A 25284-nucleotide genomic window follows, 5' to 3' on the forward strand; every position below is an offset into this window, starting at 1 on the left:
TGACGTGAGAATGCTACGCTAAACTTTTTCCCCAATTCCCTCTTTTCTTTCTCCAATGTAGCTGGAGAAGACTAGGAAAGTATGTCAAGTTAGCTGTCAAGCTCCTTAAGAACTCTCAAACGACCTTCTAAAAAAAAAAAAAACAAAAACCCCACCAACCTTTTGATTCATATTTTAAAATCCTGACTAACTTGCCCCTTCCACTCTTCTGCTTTCTGGCTACTGCAACTCTGACAGAATTGAGTTCAATATTTATGACTAGCAATCATTTTCAAGCTATATGCTCTCCTGCCTTCTGCAGTCCGAATGCCTCGTTAGCTTGGCTCAATTGGTAAGATGCTCACCTTTGTATTGGTTTCTCCTGGGTTCAAGAGGAATAAAAAGCTGGGCTGGTAGCTAGACTAAAAATACATTCCGATCACTCAAGTACCCTCCGAGACGCAGCTGAACGATTCAAGCTGACTTCCCTTGAAAAAGCATGTTATGCAAAGATACCTCATGTGACTCTAGGGCTTGTTTCAGTGAAAGTCATGTATGCTTTTTTACAAAACAAGGTATTTTCTTGAGACATACATGCAGATATCTCTTTCCGCATTGCAAGCAGAAAGAAGACAGCTTGATTGCACTGCTATTGTTTTTAAATGCATAATTAAATAATTCAATCTGCTGAATAAAGCTAGCTTTTTTTTAGAAAAGAATATAGAGTTGGTTGGACCCAGCAGACTCTTCTTTAAAAAATGCAAATGAAGTATAAGCCTAGAAGCAGAACTCTACTGACTTTCAAAACCTCTGACTAGTGTTGGTTTTTAAATCTGTTAAACATACTGAATCCTCCAGCTGCCTTTGCGAGATCACTTCTGGCAGGTATTAGCCATCTTCAGTTACTTCTAAATCCTGCCTTCCCAGCTCCTTCATCGTGATTCTACAGTCTGGCTTCCATATAAAGACCTCACAACTGGAATATTCAAACATAATTTTACATTTAGAATTGATAAAATAGATTTTAAACATTAAAACCATGTAAATCTGTCCCAAAGAGCGGGTATTCACGCAAGTTAGCTTTAGCTTAGTGATGCTAGACTCAGATTTCCCATACAACCGAGGGAGAGAAGCAGTTGTCCGCTTTCCTTCACCCACTGGAGAAGTTTTTTCTCTTCAATCACTGTAGGAAGAACCTTCGTGTTGTGAAACTAAAATCTGCTTTTGGGATATCTCTCAAAATAACAATTGTGTGGTGAGAACACAGAGCTGCTACTGAGTTCACAGGAGCAAGCTAGGGCTCCTTACCGCAGGATCTGCACAGGCTCTCTGGATACAAGAACCCCAAAGAATACAAAATAAAAGCTTTTCTATCTCCAAAATCATACAGGAGCGTAGGGGGCATTTAAACACCCGAAAGCCAAAAGCAACAACATGGAAAAAAATGTCAGGGCAGGGAGGATGGAGAATTAAAGACTAAAGACAGATTAAACAATTTTCTTGCAGCTTGCACCGCATCTAGGAGAAATTCTTCTGACTATTCTATTTTTCCTGCATGGAAAATGACAGAAATTAAACCTGTGGTGGAAAACACCTGGAAAAGAGAAAGAAAGCATTCCTTCCTTCATCTGAGCACTTCCTATTTAAATGGTACTCTCTCTATATACACATATATATATAGTATATATACTTACACACGTATATACCTATATGTATATATACACTGAGGATTAGTCTTGTCAGCATCTGATTCACAAGGCCCAAAGCAGCAGCATGATGTGATTTCTCTTATTTTCATTTCTTGGGTGACAACAACACAGGGGTCAGTGGCTAAAGACTCACATGCTCCATGTATATGTAACTAAACTAAGCAACAATTTTCTAAGGTACATTTTTTGTGTAAGAAATCTCTTTAGAAACATATGAGCAGCTATTTTAACATTCTAGTCAGGGTAAATTTTACCATGGCCAAGAGTAGTGACCTCTTTGTCAAAAAGAATGACCTATTGGCCAAATGAAATCCATTTGTAAGATTTAAATGAGACAAAAGCAGTGCACAGATCTCTGCGAGACAGAGTATCACACTCAGACTGCATCGCCTAGCCTACATTCTGCCTTCTGAAAACAGACTATCCACAGTGTAGGAAAAATTTTACACTGAAAGAGAAACGATCCTTTTCTTTGTAAAGAGACAGGAGTCTTTAACAGATGTATGACTGTTTGTATTGCTTCAAGGTATCCACGTGTGATTTTAGATTCTCTAAAATGATTTGTGTTTTTGCCCAGAGTCAGACATCTCACTAACACAATGAACAATATAGTTTTAAAGCATGTCAGTTCAAAATCTTTTTGCAATATTTTGCCAGGATTTACCTTTTTGTTTTTTTCTCTTGGGAAGGCAGAGGGTCACAAGGCCTCTGAAAGTGGCAGGAGCATAAGTTCCATTTGAAGTCCATAGGATTTGTAATCCTAAATCCCTCAAATGCCTTTGAAAATCTCTCTGTGGATATATGCCTTGACAAAAACATCATCTTTCCCTTTCCTTTGACACTGAAGTTCCACTTCCAGAAAGACAGAGAATCTACACTCTTCAGCTCTAGCACGTATAAGCCCCCAGTGATGTTCCTGGGAGCTACCTATAGACAACACAAGGAACACGTTTTCCAATGAAATACAGAAATAGACGTAAAGTGAAATTTTTAAAGGCACCTTCAGAGAATTCCAATGGGTATTTTCTTCCTAAACACTTTAGCAATTTTGAAAATTCAAATCTCTGATCAGCAAAGCTGCTCCCTTTTATGTCTCCTGTTTGTAAAATAAATGACCGCCAAAGCTCAAATTGAAAGCAAATAAAGCAAGCATTGTGGTTTCATCTCCTCCACTGGCCTGTCACTTATCTAGTTACCCCTTCCTTCATTTGTTCATGCCTTTCCTTCTCCTTCTTAACTGATTCACTCTTTCTTCTCATTTGTGGTATGATTCACAAGTATAATTTCATAAAATTTGATTTCTAGAGGCATAAAAATGTTTATCTGTAACATGACTCGCTTTTTTTTTTTTAAGCAGTTAGTAAAAAATTAGTAACTAACTTAAGTATTGGGTACCTCCCGCAGTTATGCAACATTGATATTATCTACTATTCTTTAACCATTATCCACTGGTTACAACTCAGTGACACCACAGATAAGCCATATTTGGAGAAGGCCGTATAATTTCCATTTTCTTGTTTCCCTCTGTGTACCACATTGTGACTGTTTCACCACGAACTCTTTTAAAAAGCAAAACAAAACAAAACAAAGAGCTATCTGCCTGCTCAATAATGTGCCTAGAGTAATTTGCTTGCAGTAACACCTTTTCTGAATGAAATCACAACAATTATATATCGAAATAGCCACTTCACATTCTGAAGGGCAATGGAAGTCTCACACTCTGCTTGAATGCCACTTAACTTTGAACACAGGATCCAAAAGAGAGGAGGGCTGTGCAATGGAGCTACACGACTGAAATTCATTTGTATTGTAGTTACCGTGTATAAGATCATTCCTTTCTAAGTGACTTTAGGATAACATCTTTTAAAATCCCTACAAATTTCAGAGCAGAAGTAGACTGAAACTTATAAATACCATCTTGAATAAAATTCTAGGACACTGGCGTTCTGCAGTTTAAGAGGTGTGATGTTGAATAATGAACCAAAGCTAGTCAAAGAAATCCAGGATCCTAAAAATGCCTTAAGCAATGGAAAAAGTCTACTAACTACCTGTGATTTTACAGCTGTAATATCCTCGCCTCATATGCGTTCTCAAGCAGGAATTATATGAGCTTCACTGAACATTACAAACAGGAAAAATGAGCAACTGTCAAAAGCCAAACAGAGAGGTTAACCAACCTGCGCTTTATATGGTGTGTTGTTATCCTCCACAAATCAAACAGCTGATGACTGGTTCTACCAAATCAAAAGAAGCTGTGCAAAACATGATTTTTAACATTTGTCCTGAAAAACATACATTCTAGAAAGCTTTAAGAAATAATTAAATATAAGCGCCAAATGGTTTCATATTACACTTTTTGAGGGTGCTCTGTTATGGTATGTTACAGAATCTTAGTGTCAAAGTGACAAATATAACAAATAGCAAAGTTAAAATACAATATTCTGATTTTAAGGACAAAATTATGGCATGCTATCAGCTTGCACTACTTTTGGATCCGTCTTTCAGAGGATGGACTGCTGACTTTTCTTTGCGTACCATGTTTTTTACTGACGAGACACTAACTATCAAATACAACCCACCGCACCTAACAACATCAGGGCTACTAGTGTTACCAGCGATGTTCATCTATGATATTCATAATGAATATCTCTTACCATCCCATCAGAAAAGTTTGTTGCTAGCTATGAACACCAAGCAGAGAATGCTTCATGTAGAGTTGCTATCTGTGATCTCTTTTAAATTGGCAATTTGAAGTTCTTTTTCCTGGCATGGCTGTTGTTTCCAGTGCTACCCTGGAGACAACAGTTAGAATAGTTTTTTATTGTTTTTTCCTATCCTTTGGTGGCTGGCCTAGAAATTGTTGAAGTACTGCCATAACATAACAACTCACCAAGACAAAGTGCAAAATGTCAGTTACAGAATCTGTATCTGAATCAGCAGCATATACGCAACACACATTTCTTTTGAAAACCAGCCCTGAAATTCATACATTACAACTGGCTTCAAAGAATTGGCCCCTTAAGTGTTAGGAAATGCAGTAATTACATTTATGACATTCATTTAGTAAAGTTTTTAACATGAAAGAAAACATATGTGAAGATACCTGTTTTAAATTGCATGTTAGACCGAGATTCATGGTTACAGAGAACCTTTCTAAGCATATATACCATCACTGAATACAAACTGGAATGGATGGCGATTAAAAAAACATGGCTGAAAAATACAGAGATGAGCCAAACCCGTATACATAAACAACCTCAAGCTGTGACTAAATTGGGAATAAGATGTAAGTATGAATATAGCTCTTCACTAATTCATGGGAGAGACAGAGGAAGAAAGGCATAAAGTATACAGGGATATCACAAAATAGCAGAAGACAACCACAAAATGCGTACTAACTTTACCTTGATCAAAAGGCTTGTTTGGATTCCAGTTTCTGAAATAATCATCCTAAATGGGGAGAAAAGAAAAAGGAAATTCAGGAAAAATATAATCAGTCTTTTCAGTACAATTTTACATAACTAAACTACAAATGAATCAACTCATCTTTTGATCCTAACATATTTAGCCCAAATCAGATAAGAATATCAACAGGTTGTGTCCTAAAGAGTAGTAAATGCAGGTGAGAAATTAAAGAATAAAAAATTCCTTGGATTCAGCACCTTGAATTTTTATCCTGAATTGTTTTTCAAAGTATGCCCATTATTAAATATTTTCTGATAACTCTATTATTTCCTGTCAGTCTATAACTTTCGATAGCAAAGAGAAGAGCATACCGTTCAGATAACGTAACATGATCCACACCATCCTGGTGTGGTGAAAGGTCAGCAAAGTAAATCCAAAACCACTTATATTCATTTGGATGCATGTAAATCACACCATTGTGAATGTCCAGAAATACAGCAATAATATCGTAAACATTATACTTAAAGTACAATAACAACCAGGAGCACTTACAGTGAATACTTTTGTCACTGTTCCCACTACTGAATTTTAAAAATCTTCTTAAATCTGATGTACAGACATTATTCTGCTGTGAGTCTTGTGGTTCTGTTTTACGTAATTCTGATTGGACTTTAAAATGGAGAAGGTAGGAACTGTCAGAGTGCCTGGCCAACTGATTATACTGTTGGAAACAAGTCTCTCTGCAGAAAGAATGGAAAAGTCGTCTGTGTGTTGTATCAATTTGTATTCTATGTACTTAGCAAATATTGACCTGAAGGCAAAATTTCCCCCACTTCAGAGTGCCATCAACCCTAGTCCTGAAGAACTGGGATTCAAGCCCAACTGTTATATTTAGTTTCAGCATATTCTGTAGATGTCACTTGTGTCCTCTTTGAGAGGAAGTGATGACAACAGAATAATGTATTTGAAGTGAGGAAGCATGGAAGATTTCTCTAATACTGTGATATTTGTCTGCATATTAATCTTCATTTCCTTTTTAATATATCCAGTATTCTATATTCATTTCTTGAGGGCTGCCACTGAAGAGATGTCTTTATCAAGCTGTCCAGAATGACACCTAGATTTCTTTTTCCTGCCAGGAGGGTAACTGAAAACCCATCAGTCTGAATAAGACACCTAAATTATGTCTTCCATAGAGCTTTGCTTACCATTTATCTCCAGGACACTGAATTTCACATGCTCTCATGCCATCCAGTCGCCCTAACTTGGAACGTTTTGGAGACTTGAAAGCCAGCATGTCTTATTTTCTGGGTTCAGAACAGCCCAGGGGGCTGTTATGGGAGGAGCAGGGACCCTCCATGCCCTCACTGCATACCAGGAGATGCACCTTACAGTAGCGCATTCCTTTCTGAACGCTATGGCCAGCATGAGAAGCAGAAAATACTAACACTTACAGCATGGAGAACTGTGAACTGCTATCCTGCTCTTCTCTGCCTGCTCTGGGGGAAGGCGAGGACAGGCAAATGCTCCCTGTAATGAAGGGGGCTGGATGTAATTCTGCATGACTATCGGGAGGAGAGGTATTTTCTTTCTCCAAGTATATTCATGCTCAGTGTCTATACTGACTTTATGGAGAATGACGATGTTCCACAATAATACCAAAGATTATTATTTATAATTTATTTCAGATACATCAAAAATATCTACACTTTTTCTTCAGAAGTACGGAGTTTGGCACCAGAAATAGAATCACAGACTTGCCTTTGAATTCCGCAGCTTTGTTAATACAAAACCCCCCTCACTGTTATACAATGCTTTGTAATTGATTATGATGCACTGCTCAATTCACCAAGCATTAATCACTTTTCAGAATATGTTGGGTTTTAAGCTTTTTGAGCAGCATAATTTTTTTCCAGCAACAAAATATTCTTTTTTTGCCTGCTTACATTTTTTCCTAGGTGTTGCTTTGCTGCTGGGTTTTCAGCATCAGAAACTGTTAAATAATTCAAATCCCAAGAACGATTTCTTATGCTGTTGCCATATGGAACCAGTTTTGAAATAAGGATTGGAAAGGGGGTTTATCTCAATTTCAGTGTCAAAGGAATATTTTACAGAAAATGCACCTTCCTCACAAAAAAACCTAGAAAACACCCATCTCTCCTGTAAACATATTCCTTCTCCTTTTCTCCTTTAGGCAGATCTGTTTAGTATTCCTTTTTGAAAATTGAAACTATATTTATTTTAGCATATGCCTGAAACTACAGTATAACAGGAAAATACACAAGAAAAAATATGGAAAAAATCCCTAAAAAGTAGAATAGAGAAAACCTTTGAGATTTTCAATATATAAACCTCATTATTATTTATAGGAGTAAATAATAACTACACATACATTAGAGCAATACGGTCAATAGCAGTTCAAAATAACTCATGCCCGTTGGACAACAGAAAATACAGCACTAGAGTTTCACTTCAGCATTGATACCAGCAAGAACTGTAACTGAATGGTTATGGCACTGTAAAGGTGAAATTCACCCTGTAGATATGGCTGAGCAGAAAATCTATGTCTCATTTAAATACAACCTAAAGCTCTGAATTGAAAAATGGACAGTGCGTTTTGCTAGTACTCTGCGAGGTGCTGGAATTTATACATTAACTTGAAATGACGTCTGTTAGGAGGAGCATCTCTTAACATCTCCAAATGGACACCATCATTTCACTGTAACTTCCTCCAACAGAAAACAGCATGCTGATATAGCAGTATACAGTGCCTAAACATCACACTGATTTCCTGGTGTATATCATTCAAATAAAAAAATACGATCAGCTTGATTAAAGAGATTTAACATTCCCATTCAATAAAACACCTTCCTGACACAAATAACTGCACAGAAATCGATGCATTTCTGAGCTTTCTACTAGGACAGATACTAATGTGCTTAACATACCTTACGTCTGCTGTAACATATGAAACTATTATGTTATTTTAATATTAACATGTTAATAAATCAATATTAACACATTAATAATTAACATGTATCAATACATTTAATTCATAACAATATTTACAGTTGATCATAAGAGTTTAAAGTATAATACGAATTATGATATGTTGTAAATACTTTTATTCACTCTATGGATATTTACAAGTTAAAAGTGAAAAACCTACCTCAACTTCCTGAATACGTAAGCATTACAAATGAGAAAAGAAAAAAGAATGAAATAAAACAATATAAAAATGTTAACATTCATCAATTTTCTCCTCAGTGGCCTTTTAAATGTGAAATCACTTATTTCAGATGACCTTCACCTCCAAATGAAATCATTTTCTCTCTTTCTTTTCTGACCTTTCCACCTTTGCCGTCATGGCCCAGTTTTCATCTGCTGTGCTTTAGCCAAATGCCATTCTATTAGCACATTTCTCTCTCGTAGAGCACCAAAAAAAGGCACTTTCATTTCCTTTTGGCTGACAAAAACACCAGAACGTGTTTTTCCACATACTCATCTGTTACATACCTGATATAAGAGAGAATTCATTTTTTTTTCCCCTAGCTGACTTTAAAGACTTTTTATTTGATGGACTTTGAAGGGAAGGCAAAACCAGGCACGGATCCACTTCAATACAACAGGTGACAGCAACTGAGAAACATTTTTGATGAACAAATATTTAAAAATATCTTTCTCCTTGCACAGAATTCACACTTCAAAGGTTTTACCTATGGTTCAGTGGCTGCATATGACTAAGTCAATCTTTTAATTAACTGAAGGGACTCTGCACACCTAAAATCATGCATGAAAAGTGAAGAATTGATACCGCAAACAAAGACTGGATCTGACTCCCTTAGCTCAACCCAGCATTATGTAAACGTGATGTATTGGCTTGGCCTCTACACATAGCCAGGAATAAACATGAACCCCAAACTCTAGACGTTGCCTGTCCCTCTCACAGAACACAAATGCTCCAAAGCGAATGGTACAGAGCTTTACTGCAAGTGGCTCCAGGTCCTTGATGGACTCACATCACAGGTAAATACTCAGCTTTCACTTCCAGGAAAAGAAATCTGACTCCTGTAAAACTGACCCCAGTTCTTGAGGAAATCTTGAGTTCTGTTCTCACTGGGTGCAGGATGAGGCCTTTGGCAACATTCCTTTCTGCCTCCTCATAAAGTCTACTGCCTGCCTAGGATAGACATCCACCTGGGATAGCATGCAGGTAACCTGCGAGGGTCCCTCACACAGAGAGCAGCTCATTTTTGACATCCCCTGACCTAATTCAATTGCAAAACTTGGGGCAGGAGCTGTCTTTTCAGTTCTCTATCTGTTTGTCACTTAGCATTATGGAATTCTACTTCAAGATTTTACCCTCAGGAAACTTAACTGAGACATTTTAGAAAAGCAAATATAAATTGCTAGACTTGGGCCTCAGTTCTTTATTGCACTTTTATTATTTTGATTTGGGCAATCAAGAGATGAGATGAAACATGTTTTGAAGTGATTTAAATCCATTTTGCCATATCATGCATAATAAATTATTGTTTCCTAACAAGAGCAAAATATTCTTTTATCATTCAATACATAGGTGTCAAATCCAGCCAACTTAGATTGATATGCCATCAAAGTCAATCAAGAGAATGATCATATGTTAAACTAAGTATGCAAAGGGCATATTAAAAAGTGCTAGTTTAAAAGCTCACAAAAGCTTTCTTACTTTCTTACAGGCAGAACTACAAAAAATCTCATTCATCAGAACCGATAGATTCATCAGAATTCATAGATTGGGGTCTGATGATTGCAAAAATCAAACCTTGAACTAGACCTGGGTCTGACACAATTTCCTGTTAGTTGTATCAGAAAAGTTAGCAAATAGAAATTGACCCTAAGACCAGTACCTTAATATCTGACTGCTCGTCTCTCCTAGTACCCTCCACATCACTACGATAACAATACACGTAAAAAACTGCAATGAATAGTAAAACCAAACAGATTCATCCTCTTTTCCTCCACCAACTAAGAATGCAAACAACGGCTTCTTGTTCTCCTGAAGTTAAGTATTTCAGTTATTCCCACCAAACCTACTCTATTGTCACTTTTTGGTTTAGTTATTACCTAAGACTTGATATTTTGGAAGAGTTAACAAAGCACGGTTAATTTAACACACAGGCACTTACTTTATTTACTTATCAAAAAGAAGCTCTTGCAAGATGCTCTTGTTTATAAATAGAGGCAAACATTAGCTAAATGGGTGCATAAATATTTATATTTTGTTGCACTAATCGAGCTTATACGTTATTTGTATGAATCAAGCAGAAGTGAGATGCTGACTGAAAAAACTCCACAGAAAATCCCCCTCGTTTTGCACCTTTCAGAATGAGCTCAGTTCCGTTTCGTCCCCCAAGGCCTGGGAAGAACACACCGAACTGGATGAGCCCACAGGGTTCACAGCCATCGCGAAACCCTCATCACGGCTCCTTCCTGAGGAAACGCATAGACAAAGGGCATAGCCCTAAGGACTGTCAGACAACCTTTTGGAGGTAATCTTCATTCCCAGCTCCTCCCAGCCAACAAGAGCTTAAATTTCTAAATATCTCCAGGAGGGACATTTATTAACACTGGTTTGCAGCCTGCTTAGTATTTTCCTCTTCCACCCTCGATCTCTGATTAAACCTTTTACCCTCATAAAGACCAGCTGGGAAAAGTGGTAATTACCAGCTCATTGCTTTTTTAAAATTAGCTCCAGAAAGATGCAGCTGCATTTTCTGCCTCTCTACCTTGCAGTACAGAAGATCATTCCAACACCAAGCAGTGTGAAAGCACCAGCTGCTGCTTGCTAAAGTCAATCTAGCCTGTATCATAAATATCTCCCCAAGGCCTATTGCCTGTTTTAAGCAAATAGTTTGTGTCAGCATATTACACATTATTTATTTATTTCTTTAAGAGGAAGAGAAAATATTTTGCCCACCAAATACTTCAGTGAATAAAGATTTCCCAGTAGTAGCTAATGCCCAGAGTCTGCATTAGTGTTAAGAGCTGACGCCAAACTCCTAAGCACATTAAGACATCTCTCACCACCTCTGAGCTCGCTCTCTCTCTCCTGGGAATCAGAAAATATGCATCCAAACAAGATGCTTTTGCTTAGTAAATTAGTAGTGCTTGTGCTCTGGATATTTAATTTTAAATTTGGTAGGGAAAACCTTTGAAAAGTTTAGTGATAAATTTCCCAGAAAGGCCAGGAGTGCAGGGGTTTACTTAAAGAGCTAGCAACGTTAAGTGGTGAAACTGAAAGAAACCACTCCAGGCTGAAGTAGTACCTCAGGGAATGAAAGGTCTGAGGGTGTCAGGACCTGTCTAGAACACTGTAGCTAAGTCATTAATAAAAAAAACAATGAAATGCTTCAGCCTAGAACGAAAGCGTATGAAGCGTTCACAATGGACTCGTATGTAATGCTAAATACATTTATACCTGTTTATTAATAGCAGTATAAAATACATAAATAGATAGCCAAGTCCTCAGATACGTATGGCATACAAAAGATCCTTGACCATGCATTACAATCACGATGTCCCATAAGACTCGAATTCTCAGCACGTGTACTTTTTCAGCTACCACTAATGCGCAAAACAATTTCTTCTGCTTAATGTGGCCCACTCTCTTTGTATTTTCATAAATTAAAAGTTTTTTGGGTTGGTTGTTGGGTTTGTTTTTCACTATATTAGGAAATAATATTTGCAACTCCTGTTTTTTTACTGGAGTTTCCATAGGCAATACTAAGAAAGTGGTACACAAAACTTTCAGCATAGGCTTTCTTTGCCCACAGTCACAATGATTCATTGGTGGCAAAAATTTCAGAAATGAAATAACAAAAAGTTGGAAAATAATTGAAAAATAAGTTACCACTGAGTCCATGTCAGCCAGAATAAGAATTTTCATTCTTCAGAACTCAATCATATGGCCTTTTACAACAGAAATCTTCCAGCTGCTCTATTGTGTTTTGTTTTTTTTTATAAAAAGACAAATATAGTAAGAATTAAAAATATTTCTTAAAAAAACCCCAAACCACTCTGTTTATCCATAAGACTGAAGCCAGAGGGTATGTCTACAATGATGAGGGCAAACAGATGCTCATTTACTCTGCTTGTGCTTCAAGCAGGATGAACGAGGGCCAGCTGTGAGCCAGAAGCTATATAGCTGCTTTAGCACAGCACTGTGCCAGCGTACACAGCTGATATATTTGGGTGGCTGGAACAATCACACAACTGTCTACACTAGCTTGTGCTGAAATACTGAAAACTGAAAAAAAAGCCTTGGTTTGATTATTCTTTGCTGGCTCTTTTAGTAGACTAACTTTAGAAATACATTATCACTTCTGCCTGAACTCTTCCTCTCATTAGCATGTGCTAATAAGCCTCTTGTCCCTGCCTGGAGTTAAATAATTCTTTCTAACTTTACTTTCATCATGTTTTTCACACTTCAGTGTGTCCCACCAGCCACACCAGGTTATGCTGCAAGCTGCAAAGCTCTCACAAGCCCAGAAAGGTAAAACTTGGGAGTCTCCCAAGGTATGGGCTCACTGATCCTTGTTGCGTTGGATGTGCTGTACTGTCACAGATGCTACAACTCCAAGACCAGACTGAAAAACAGAATCTTACTTTGTTGCTTATGTTGTAACTTAACAACACATACCCACTACCTACAGTGCCTCAGCCACACTGTCTTAGAGGCACTGAAGAATCCCCTTCAATGCATTTTTTCTCCAGTCTCGAGTTCCCCTTCCATGACCTTTGCAAAGGGCCTCCACTGTGGCTATCAGAGGCAGCAAGGGGAGGGAGGAATTCAGATGGAAGGAAGACAGGCAGTGGAATACTTCTAACAAGGCCTGAGGATGAGAAGTGGTGTAGTGATGATTTACCATCTCAGCTGAAACAATTTCCTCACGCAATCAGATCCTGAGGCAATCTGCAAGGAAACTCAATAGTTACTGACCCCTAAATAAATGTGTAAGGTCCTACTCTCTCTAGCAGTTGGTCCCAGACACTTGAGAGTTTCTGATTTCTCTGGTTAGTCTTTGATTACACTCCAATGCCTACAGCATGTTTATGCAAATCTCTACTTAACCAGAATGCCCCATCCATCTCCCACAACAAACATGGTTGATTCAGCTTCTGAATTTCATTCAGGGTTCCCAGTACTAGCCAGTAAATTAAACTTAAAATCACTTATTCAGAAACAGGACTGTGTGGGAGGGAAGGTGTAGGCGGCAAACAGGAGACAAGTAAAAGAGGACGGCAGCAGAATTCTGGGACAAAGAGGACTGAAGCTCCACAGGGTGTAAATGCAGCACCAGGTCCAGATCGCAGCAGCTGTTTGTGGGCTCATTACCAAGGAGTTCCCACCCAAGGAGCCAAGCCCAAGCAGGGTGGTACAGGGTAGCAAAGCTGAGTGCCCTCACAGGAGGCCAGAGAACTTCAGTAAAATAAGCTTGAGAGGTCCCTCTGATGAAACGATACTTGGCACTTGTACTATCTGCCATGGAATTTACAATCCAGTTAGAAAACCAAAGCCTGCCATGCTCAAGTCAATAGAGTTACACTGTTTTCAGAGGACTGGGAAAATACTGTCAAGACCAATGGGATTTTTACTTAGCTAGAAAATACACACGCCTTCTTCCCTACAAGCTTTGCGCTAGTCCTCAGTTTGACCCGTGAAGAACTACTTAAATCGTGCAGCAGCTCCAGCACAGAGCACAGCTAGAAGCAGCCCTGGGAATCGTTAACTCCCACTTTCACAGCCCGCGTAGCACTAGTCCAACAGGAAGCAAGAAGCAGCGCCAAAGATTACAGAAATATATTCCCCCCTCCTTCCAGGTGGAATTCCTTAGAGCAGCATAATTTCTGATCTTTGAACTAACACTACGCATGAATTAGCAACTGGGCAGATAGGCTAACTAATCTAGTAATCCTTAGAAGGTTCCAACTAAGACACAAGTTGGGAACCTGGCCTGGTGTTGTTTTCTCACATGATCGTTTGCTTGTTTTCCACTTATCAAAACCACTGTGCCTTTATCTAGGATTATTATTGTGAATATTGGTGAAGAATGTCCCCCTGAAGGTTCTCTCTATATAGACAATACTATTGCTAATAAATCATATTCTCAATAAGTGTAATATTTAAAACATACCTTGAAAGGAGAGCTACTAAACTCTTTCCACATCTTAATTTTCATTCAAAGACTCAAATTGCATACTTAGAAAGCAGTTGTTTTTAGGCAGCTTGAAAGCCAAACACATCAAGTTTGAAGGTTATAAAGCCATTGGCAATGTTACTTCACTTTCAGTATCCTTGTTGCTTTGAGAGTACATTTGCAGTAGCTGTTTGTGACAGATTCACTGGGCCTTTTTAGCTGAACATTTGGGGTTTGTATCTGGAGAACAACATCCACATAAAAGAATCCTAATGCAACCACTGCTTTCACATATGAGAACTGCTTTACAGTGAATAACAATTTGCATAATGATTAAATACATAGAGCTATTTCTTGTTTTATTGTACAAGAAGTCTTCAGAAAACTGTTTTGAATCATGTGATTATTTTTTTTTAATTTACCATTATGGGAATAATCTCATTATGAGATAAAGCGATAATTCTCCTAATATCAGAACTACAAAAGTTATAATATCAGTGTTTAAAACATGCAAGGGAACAAACAGCAGTTGAATAAAATCAACTTACCTAACTGATATTTAGTGACACAATTTTCTGAGATCTATAGAGACAGTTAAACTAGTTACTATGTCCCAAGTCTTTAAAGTTACTTCTTTAAATGCATAACTAATGACTGGAAAGAGACTGTATGAATTATATTGAATTATGAGCAATGAACTGTCCCTGGGAGCACACATGCATTCGTTTGTCTTTCATTTGTAGCTTCAAGGAAAATCTAGCTCCAAGTATTGTTGAGGAAAACCTTTGCAAAAGGTAAAATCAAAGTAGCCATGCTGCTGTTGAAAAGGACAATTTTGCAGCCCTTTAGCCAGTTTTAGCCAGTATTTGAAATTTCTTAGTTCTGCATCAGAAAAAGTGGTCATGGTCAACTAGTCTATGAAATAGCCAGTTGCTGACTGTGTGAGTCAGTTGTCCACATTTTCGGATCAGAAACCCTGTGAGCCATCACAAATGTGTGGTTTCCATTCCAGTTTATAACATCATTTTGTTAATTGTCTCTGGCATTTTATCCATTCTAAAAAAAAAAAAGAACACAACAGCAGAAATCATTATGCAAAACTGACAGCAAGCTCAATGGAAAAAAAACAGCAGTTGCTGCAAACAGAAATCCTGTCCTCCCTCAAGAAAGCGCTCCTCACTTTGTTTATCATCAACAACTTGAAGATATAGTAGGTTATTTTAAATACCTTTATCAATTTATAAAAGTTATCACGTGATGAGGTTTTCCATAATAGATGGGGCTGGTTGATTCAAGTAAAGTCCCTTGTGACACTGTTTTGTTAGACAGACTTGTGTTAGCTCTACCCATTTCCTGAAAAATCATAGGAGGTGCATGAACATAACATTTTACTGATGATACCTCATCAATCTATTAAACTGATGAAATAAGAAAGATTATTCTGAATATTAAGAAACCAATTTCTTGTGTCAGCTGTAAAGTAACAATAACAAAAAGTTACCTTTCATAAATAATTGCTACTTGCCATCTGGTTGAAGCAACAGTATTTTGGAAAGAAACAGTTTTTGTTGGAATGGTATTTCAAAAGATTTAGCTCAAATAATCAATAAAATAAAGGAAAAAAAAAGTAAGATAAAAAGGCCAAAGAAACAAAATATTCTGGTTCAGGCAACGGATAGCTAAACTGCAGTAATGGCTCCAGTGGGATTTAAATGCCAAGGCTGTTAGTGTCCACAGCACAAAGATTTCCATATGCATTGATCCTGTTTTATTTTAGCAGAAAACAGCACCTGAGTGCCCAATTTGTGCATAATGTGTTCTCAAGAAGTCCACAGAACACTGTCCAAAGGCAACTTCAGATCCATGCTAAACATTTTAAGCCACAAAAGTCAAACTAGAGTTCCACTTGCATTTGTAATGAAAAAGATGATCTAATAGCTTAATTTGCACACCTGGACTCTTTGCTAGCAAGAGTCCAAACCAAAGGCAACATCATTATTACTGGCTAATGATTTTACTCCATTTGACCACTGCAACCATCTTAGTATCTTCCCCTCAAGGAAGGAGACATTGATCCATCATACCCTATACACTAGGCCCAGAACTACTCACTCCAAAACTACTGTTGCAGATACTACCTCATTATATCAGTTACAAGTCGATATACTAAAAAACACCATTATGCCAGCTATACTCAGACCATATTTCCATTTTCAGAATCACGCCAAATGAGTGAGCAGAAAGATTCAAACATGATACACTGGTGTTAAATGATTTCAGAAACCTTGAACATTTTATTTATGCTTTCATTGGCTCTTGATTCACCATTTAAAATTCTTAATTGTGCACATAGAGAATTTCACACAGTACACACTCCAGAAACAATATTCAGTGTGAACACTGCATGTTCAGCGCTGCTCAGAAAAAAATAAATTAAAAATATGAAATATATCGTATTATGCTTCCACAGCTGTGATTATGACGATAAAACAACATTCAAGCTAAGTTCTTCTGACCAAATTGAGAAAACTAAGTGACCTTTCATTTTTTACAGTAGCATGCTTCTTGGATCAAGGACAGACATCTGAAAGAGTCTCCTGTAGGGAGATATAATGCACTCTTGAATTTGCCAGAACATGTGCCTCTGTGCGTCAGTGATAAAAGGTCAGTATGTAGTGTGGCACAGCATGGAATGAAGAATGACAAAAGTAAGATGTACAAAAACTTTATTTTACGATCTCAGGAACCTTCTAAACAAGTGGCCATGGCTCAAGAGAATATATAGCTTCCAGATCTCAAAAAGGCATTTCTGAACTCTTCTGCTATAAACAGAAGTATGTTCCTGATCTCTAGACATCACAGTAGCTCACTGTTAAAGGGATTAAATCATGAAATGGGTCAAAAGCAAACCAAAACAGCAATTTAATAAAGAACAGAACCTATAAAAAACAGCACTTAGAGACATCTGAAGAGTACCGAAGGTCATAAAGACTTCTTAAGGCAGAAGAGAACATTTGAATTTTAATCAGCTGTAATTTTACACCTGAGGTCTAGTACAACTAGTTATTTAATTCTAACAACTGAGAAAATAGTTCAAACAGGCAGTATAACTAATCTCGAAACCTTAGAGATGTAAAATCAGAATAAATATATATCTTAGAGAGCAGCTGCATCTGCAGAATATAAAATTAAGGAAATGTGCTGAGGATCTCCAGAAACATGCTCTAATTGAACCCTCCCTCCAACACTGACACGCATACACACATTTATTACGAATTTCACACATTTGTTAAGAACACACTGAGTAAACCTCAACATTAATCTCTTATTCTTACAACATTCTGTTTTCTGTTCAACACAATATACATTTTAAACTGACCCTTTTCCTGGTTTCGTGGACTGTACTATGAAAAGGTTTGAGACAGATGCTTTACAACTAATCTACCCCATTGTAGAAAAAAAAAACACAACCTTTTTTTCTTTCTGTCTTTACCGACCTAATCAACGAACATATGCCTTAAGTGTTCTTCATAAACAATTTTTCATACTGTTAGGCCAAAGCCTTGGCTTTATTAATGCGTGTCACAAGCAGTGGAAAACTCTGAGAATCTCCAGCAAAATAAGTTGTTTTACTTGCAAAATATTAATGCAGATTTCTTTAGTAAATATCAGTATTCGCCCAAGCCAAGACTTGAGATTTAGAGTCACACTTCTATTTGTTTCAATATATGCAAGAATGGGCTTAGAGGAGAGTTCATCCTAACAGGTTTTAGCAAAAGGAAGAGATTGGAACCTACTCTCTAAGAAAGTGTCCTGAAATGGTTCAATCTCACCTTTATTACATATTTGTTGTTGGAGACAGACACAGATTTAACATTTTCTTCACATCACCCAAACATCATCTTTTCCTGGATTTTTAGCTCCCGTCTGCTTCCACTGAAGGCAAAATTCCCTCCTGTTGTGTCCTAGGAAGGCAATTTCTTCAGCTGCAGAAGTGGTTAGGAATGCAGGTGGAGGCTTTTTCTCTTGGTTGTATAAACCAGAATGAGAGTGGGGTTTGGACAGTGTTAAGGAATATACAGAAAACATTCTGAAACATCCCCAAAAGCAAGAGCATCTTAAAAATATAACCACAAAAATATCCGCAAGATTTAAAATACTAAATTTCCTAGCAATATAGTGTCATTACAATACTGCATGGAATTAAGACACAGGTTTTAGTAAGGCAGATAAAATAGTTTTTATGTTAAAACTATAATGTCTATTTGTAGGTCCTCTAAAACAGCTTTCATACATGAACATTACAAAATCCACAAGGCAAACTTCATCTCCACAAACACTATGAAATTGCTAATTCAAGTATGTTTGAGACTTCTGAGCAGCTCTTACTTATTTTTTAGGAGATCAATGGAGTTTGCACAGGTCATTAAAACACAGGATTTCCTGCACTGAAGCTACTTCTTAGTAGTTGTACATTCTTAGTAGTTGTACATTAAGGTCATTCCCATTGTTCACCCCATTATCTAAGGAACAATTTTAAGATGTGTTAAATTTGTTACAAGCTAACCATGAAATGTTAATTGTAATCATGTGTTAACAGGGAAACACAAACCAGAAACTTTTACAATTACTAAGAAACAAACAACTGGGAGCTTGCCGGGTTCTAACTGAATTAAAGAAAGTCAGGAATGTGAATGCTCAGCTGCAGTAACATTCATTTAGATTACTACCTTTCTTGGCATTGTCGTTTCTGAAATTGTATTTTGGCAGATTCCAGGAGTGCTGTCAAGCTATTTGTCAGCTCAGTCAAATATAATATGAGCTGGTAGAGTATTTCAACAGAGGTGAACTCATTTTCACACAAGTATTCTGAGAAGTGTTTGCGAGGGAAACTGCAAGCTGAAATCAAGAGACAAAACTCCAGCCGAATTAAAAATACCCCAGAGAATTTTAATATTAGCTTGAGGACTGGAAAAGTCTGACCTATATGAGACTCTCCTAAATCTCCCAGTTTGTCTAGTCCTCAGAAAACTATGGTTAACCACACTGAGCCACTAAGGCTGCCACAGCTTTACAGTGGATGCTTAAAAGGAAACTGAGTCCTTAGCACCAGTTTGGAGGCTATATGCACTTGTTTTCATGTTAGAACCTTGCAATCAGTTAATAAAATGTAAATGAGTCTAATGTATTGTTTCTTAACAATGGGTTGAGAACACCTGATGGCTGAAAAGCACTGTGTTATGTGACAGGGGAAGGACTGGACGCTTCACCAGCTGCAATTCACACAAGCAGGTTTGCAGATGTATGTTATAGAAGGAAAGAACATGTACAATAAGCCTCCTACAGCACCAATTCTGACATCTACATCAACAAGCAGCATGGTGCCTGAGGAGTGGATTTGCAGAATGGAATAATTCATGCTGAGGATCCAATAACTGCTCTGCACATGAAGTTCACACTTCACTTCAGACTAGCTCCAGCATGATCCCCTGAACCGATCTCTTGGTTACTAGGTACACATATCTCCAAGCACATCTGCTTTCTCCTTTCATCAATAAGGAATCCATTTCATATGCTATGCAAGGCAAACAACAGCACAGTAACTGGAGACAACTGGGAGACTTGCTTCCAAGGTATACTTTGATGCAAACTAAAATGCTAATGAAGAAATGCCCTGCGCTCACTGTACACTACTTTTAAGACCTTCGAGGACCAAAATAGATCCTGATTAAATACTGGATGATTAAGATGTCTAGATCATGTGATCTGGACTGTTGTGGGCTGAGCAATATTACTAACTGAAGAGAAAGTGATGGGGAAGTCTGACGCCGTGTGAGATGAATCCAGAAAGTGAAGCATAATGCAATAGCAAGAGGGCAAGCAGGGACCTCATAACCAGCTGCCAACAGACCATGTTCTGGATTTTTTAATCATTCTTTTCCTTATAGCAGACCCTCCTCAAGATTTCATCTATAGTTCACCTCTGAGAAAGAGTGGTAGATCCTGAAATCTGCTGGAAGGCATCATTATACATCTGTAACTAATCCTTTCAAAAATCAAGTGTCTTTAATCATGACAAGAGCCGGGAAGAGCTTGGAGAGAATGGCCGCAATGAGTCTCACATCTGCTCAGAAGGATGAATAAACACACACCCCACACCAGCACCCCTGCACAATGCAGTGCTGCTTTATTTGGCTGTGTTACACTCGGTAGAATCTCCTCTTCCCTGTATCTACAAATAGGCTACAAAAATTGAACCCTTCATTTTTGAAAAACCCAATCTAAGCCAATATACTTAGACATCTCAAATAACCATATTTAATATTCTGTGTGATTCTTGTCACTGTAAGGTGTGACCCTGTAGTGTGCTTTCCTGGTTGCCATATCTGCAATTACGCTAACTGCAGCCTTTTCCCTTTATTCAAAACTGCCTCCACTTACTGGTTTACAGCTTATTGTATGTAGTTCTGCATTGTTAATCTAAAATTCCTGCCTCAAAAAATGATCAAAATCTCAAAATAAGGTGGGGAGGCAAAAAGTCATTAGTCATAAATCTTCATAATTCTGCATTTTAAGACCTTCAGCATCTTCTGAGTGCCTCTTCAAATTCACAGCTTTTCTCCTGAAGGTTTGTACTAACATTAAAGAGAACTGCAGAATTACCTGTATATCTTTTATTTCTTTCTGCAAGGTTCAGTGGTTCTACATTTTACAAACGTTGTAAAGATTTCTCTGTGATTGCTGATGACTCCAGCAGCAGAATGAGTGTTTACTGAAGATTGTTAGCAGTTGTTTTTGTTCTGTGCCTATTGCTTCAACTTTAGTATGCAACTCCCTAAAAGATTTCTCATTACCTATGTTTGTTCACCTTGGCTCTGATTTTCTTCTTGGTTTTGCATTAATCAGGCTAAAAAAAAACCCTGCTCTCACTAACTTATTAAATTTCTCTCAACTTCATATTGGTTTTCAGCCACCCACATGAAATTTTTTAGTAAAAGACAATTTAGTTACTCTCTTCTGTCTCTTTCCCTTTTTCATCCAAAGATTCATAATTTGATCTTCAGGATGTGCACCCATTTTTTTTTTTTTTTTTATTTCCTCTTATTATGACCTTAGCCTGGCTTTTTGGGTCTCTGCAACTGGCATCTCCAATGCCTTCTTACTTACTATCTTTCACACTGGCATTTCTTCAACACGTTTTAGAAAAACAACTCCTATTCTGGTTTCTATTTCACTTCTGACTGTCATGTAGATACCATGATTTTTCACTGTCTGTCCTGACGCATTTGATGGATTCTCACTAGAGTTTCTGTCTCCTGTATGTCCTTGATATCTTTAATTACTTATTTCTCTTTGTTTACTTGGCACTCACTGGGACAGATTATATTCTCGGCTGTATCTGCATAAATTGAGAGTACATGAACTGAAATTAGCAGATTTGTGCAGATGTAAAAGTGAGAGAAATGAAAGCAGAATATGTACTAAAGAATTAACACACCTAATTTCTTTCTATACAAATAACATAAAATCATGGCTGAAAATTTACAGCGCTTCCTCCTAATCTTAAGCATAACAGATTCCTTTCTCAGTATATTGGTCAGCAGCAACAGCACTGGCAAAAACACTGGTTCATGATTTGCTGATGCTGTAGAGAAAAAAGAAAGAATGTTACATGTCTATTATGTATCTGTCAATAAAAGAAAAGTTTGAAGGAATTTCCTGAAAACTTAATTTATTATTTAGAGGGTACTCACTGAATCTTGCCTTTCTTCACCATCCTGCCACTTCCAAATTCTTCACATATTTTTTGACATTCTGATGAACACTGATTATTTATACCTATAGTACTCATCAGCTAGACAATGGATTGCCTTCTACTTTACATTTCAAAACCAGAACACGTTAGCTTTTCGAGAAACACAAACCAGACTGTCATTTGTTTAAAGATTTAATCATCCAGTAGTTCTGTGAAAACTGAGCCAAAGAATTTATCTTCACAAAGTTGGCCAGTTGCTACAATGTAATCCTATGGACATACCTCAACAACTTACTGTCAGTAAGCTCAGAACATAGTAACACTCTCAGTTTATGGCAATTCCAGTATTCCCACACTGGATATATCAGAATTGAGTTTCAGTTCATTCTAGCCAGGCAATAACATATTTTTTCATTTAATGGATTAAAAATTCCAGTTCACTAGGAAGAAATCCTCCAAGTGCTTCTAATCCATGATTACTTCCCATGTGTTATTTAAATTGTCATGTCTCTCTTCTTTAATGCTGAAGGTTGCAAAACACCTTCGCTCCATTGCTACTTTTTATGATTTACTTTACCATTAGCTCATTCATGAAGACACAGAGCAGTGGTGGTCAACCTGTCATTTACCAGCATGAAGAAGCAGCCCTCTGAATGCAGACACATTTCTTCTCTTTGCAACATGACAGACTGAACAAGGAGAGAGGCATGCAGAGCATAGGCTGTGCAGCTGTGCCAGTACTGTAAGACATCTTTGGCAGCAGCGGATGGCAAAGGAGTTCTGATAGGAAGCTGAGCATTAGTTCCTCAGCGAACAGCAGGAGGCTGGGAATATGGTGTGGGGCAGGAGGAGATGAATAGAGGTTTGGGTGTAAAATGCTACAGATAAAACCTGTGTGGGAGTGCAAAAGGTGTTGGGGGTTAAGAGCTGTTGAGATATGCCATGCGTTGGGGGATGCCTTAAGGCTGCAGGCAAAGAGCAGTTAAGATGTAGATACACGCACACACACCTGCTCCCAGGTCAGGTCTCCTGGACAGGCTGGACTGGACTCTGCTGGCCCTAGGGGCAAGTGAAGTGGAAGCACTGATGAAAGCAATGAAGGAGAAAGGTCTCCGATCTCTTATTCAAAATTTTTGGCCACATAGTTTTACAGGCTGGTCACACAGCTGTGATCTTGAAACTTACTTTCCTGTAGATAGCATGGTAAACTTTGAAGGTAACTCTGAGCACTGAGCTACTACAGGTATCTCTCCAGCTCAGAAGACTGATAGCTAAAATATTTTTATTAACACCATATATATATTCACCTGGCTGTCATAGAGTACGCTTAGCTTTTCTGGAATGCATAGCAAAAAAGCCCAAGATGGAAGAGGGAAATAACAGGGCTGGACATATGTGCAACACAGATATGCTTCCAAAGCAAGAATCACTCGATACTGGCTGCCTTATATATCAACATTATTCATTTCAACTCATCAGACAAAATAAGGTAATTTCAGAAAGAATCTGGGGGGTGCTCTGGGGACCTCTCATCTCCTGGGTCAAATTCATATAAATCCACAAAATACCAAATTCTACTTAAAACAATTTTCTTCGTTTTCAAGTGTGACCACCTCCCCTTCTGTAGGCTAAGCAAGCTCTTAACATTGTTTATTTACTGCAATATTCTCTTTAGCAATTGGAGCAAAGTACCCACAGCAGCAGAGTGGCATGACGATTGATTCTATACCTGAAAGCGATGTGGAGATGAAAAAACATGGACTACTGTTGTATATTCAGTTGTTGTGATGTAAGGAAAGTCTGATTACATTAGGTACAGCCTGCAAATTTTTTAATGGGTACTTAATTTTTGCCATAAGCAATTTTTGCCCTTAAAATACACAAGAACAACCAAAAAGTAGGAAAGTACATTTAGTTTCATTATTAAAACTCCAAGGGTTTTAATATGCAAGTTTGCTGGGGGTGGTTACTCACATAATACGCCTCTGGCTGCTCAAGTTCCAAACAGCCTTCTTGTTCCAGCGCATTTCCAAGCCTACACAAACAGACAGTCCGGCCCTCTCCGCCCCGCCGCAGCACGCCGCCGGGATGGGCCTGATGAGCTGCTCCCCTGCTGCTGCAGTAAAATGCTGCAGAGTGGCTGATGGATACATACAGGGTGTGAATGAAGACAGCGTCTGCAGCCATCCATAAACTCAACTCATTTAAATTGCTAGCTGTCTGCTACCTGAGAGGAGCTCTGGAAAAAGGGAAAGAAAAAGGCTCTTTCTTTTTATTTTTTAAAGATATTCGTTTGGCTTTATCATCGGGTATGACAAAGTGAATGACTGGATCCTAACACAACCCTGAGTATCACATCTGATAACAACTAAGGCATGTATTTCCCAACAAACAAAAACAAGGTGACAGCATCAGGTTCCCTTTCCTCTGGAGCATACACTCTTGATCAGCAAAAATCAGAGAAAATTTTCTGATGATGACTAACCTATCGTAAGCATGAAAAAAGAATTTCTTTAAAATAAATAAACCAGGACAGAAGAGTGAATATATTGCACTGCACTGTTCAAAAAGAAGCTTAATGTTCCTGCAGAACAGATTTGCTGAAATTCTAACAGCCAGATGAGGAGAGTTGACCAAACCTTGAAAGCATATGAATTGAGGCTCCTTCTAACAAACTGAAAGTCTGACTCTGAGGTTTCTGAGTTCACCATGAAGTCGTGCAAAAACATTTCTCAGGGACACATCTTCATTTCTCAGGGGCACATCTTTTCCTCTAGTATAAAGGAAGGGGGGGGGACGGGGACCAAAGAAACCCAAGACCAAAGAAAAAAAATCCACACCCAAACCTTCCTGTTACACCCAGCTTTTTCTCTCTTCCTTTTTTTTTTTTTTTTTAAATTACATATCAAATACAGAGCTATTCTCTCAATAAATTTACTATTTTCTCACACAGAGATACACGCACTCTAACAAAACAGGGCTTCACTGAAGTCTGCTGCTACCTTCTTCTACTATATGTGCTGGTTTTGGTTGGGCTAAAGTTAATGTTCTCCATAGTAGCTAGTGTGAGGCTATGGTTTGGATTTGTGCTGGAAATAGTGTTGATAATACAGAGATGTTTTCCTTACTGCTGAGCAGTGCTTACACAGAGTCAAGGCCTTTTCTGCTCCTCACCCCACCCCACCCGCCAGGAGGCTGGGGGTGCACAAGAAGCTGGGAGGGGACACAGCTGGGACAGCTGACCCCAACTGACCCA

At 38.1% G+C, this 25284-nt stretch overlaps 1 protein-coding gene across 1 annotated transcript in view; it reads right to left on the minus strand.

Moving 5' to 3' along the window:
- SPOCK1 (SPARC (osteonectin), cwcv and kazal like domains proteoglycan 1) overlaps positions 1-25284 on the minus strand; it is a gene marked incomplete at both ends in the record, with an annotated part of 319318 nt that overhangs the window by 205025 nt on the left and 89009 nt on the right. Inside the window, one exon of the mRNA XM_082324565.1 lies at positions 5093-5138. Coding sequence (XP_082180691.1) covers positions 5093-5138 — 46 coding nt within the window. The remainder of the gene's footprint in view (positions 1-5092; positions 5139-25284) is intronic.

The sequence above is a fragment of the Platalea leucorodia genome (assembly GCF_965183815.1).
Source record: "Platalea leucorodia genome assembly, chromosome: 11".
NCBI classification, from domain to species: Eukaryota; Metazoa; Chordata; class Aves; order Pelecaniformes; family Threskiornithidae; genus Platalea; species Platalea leucorodia.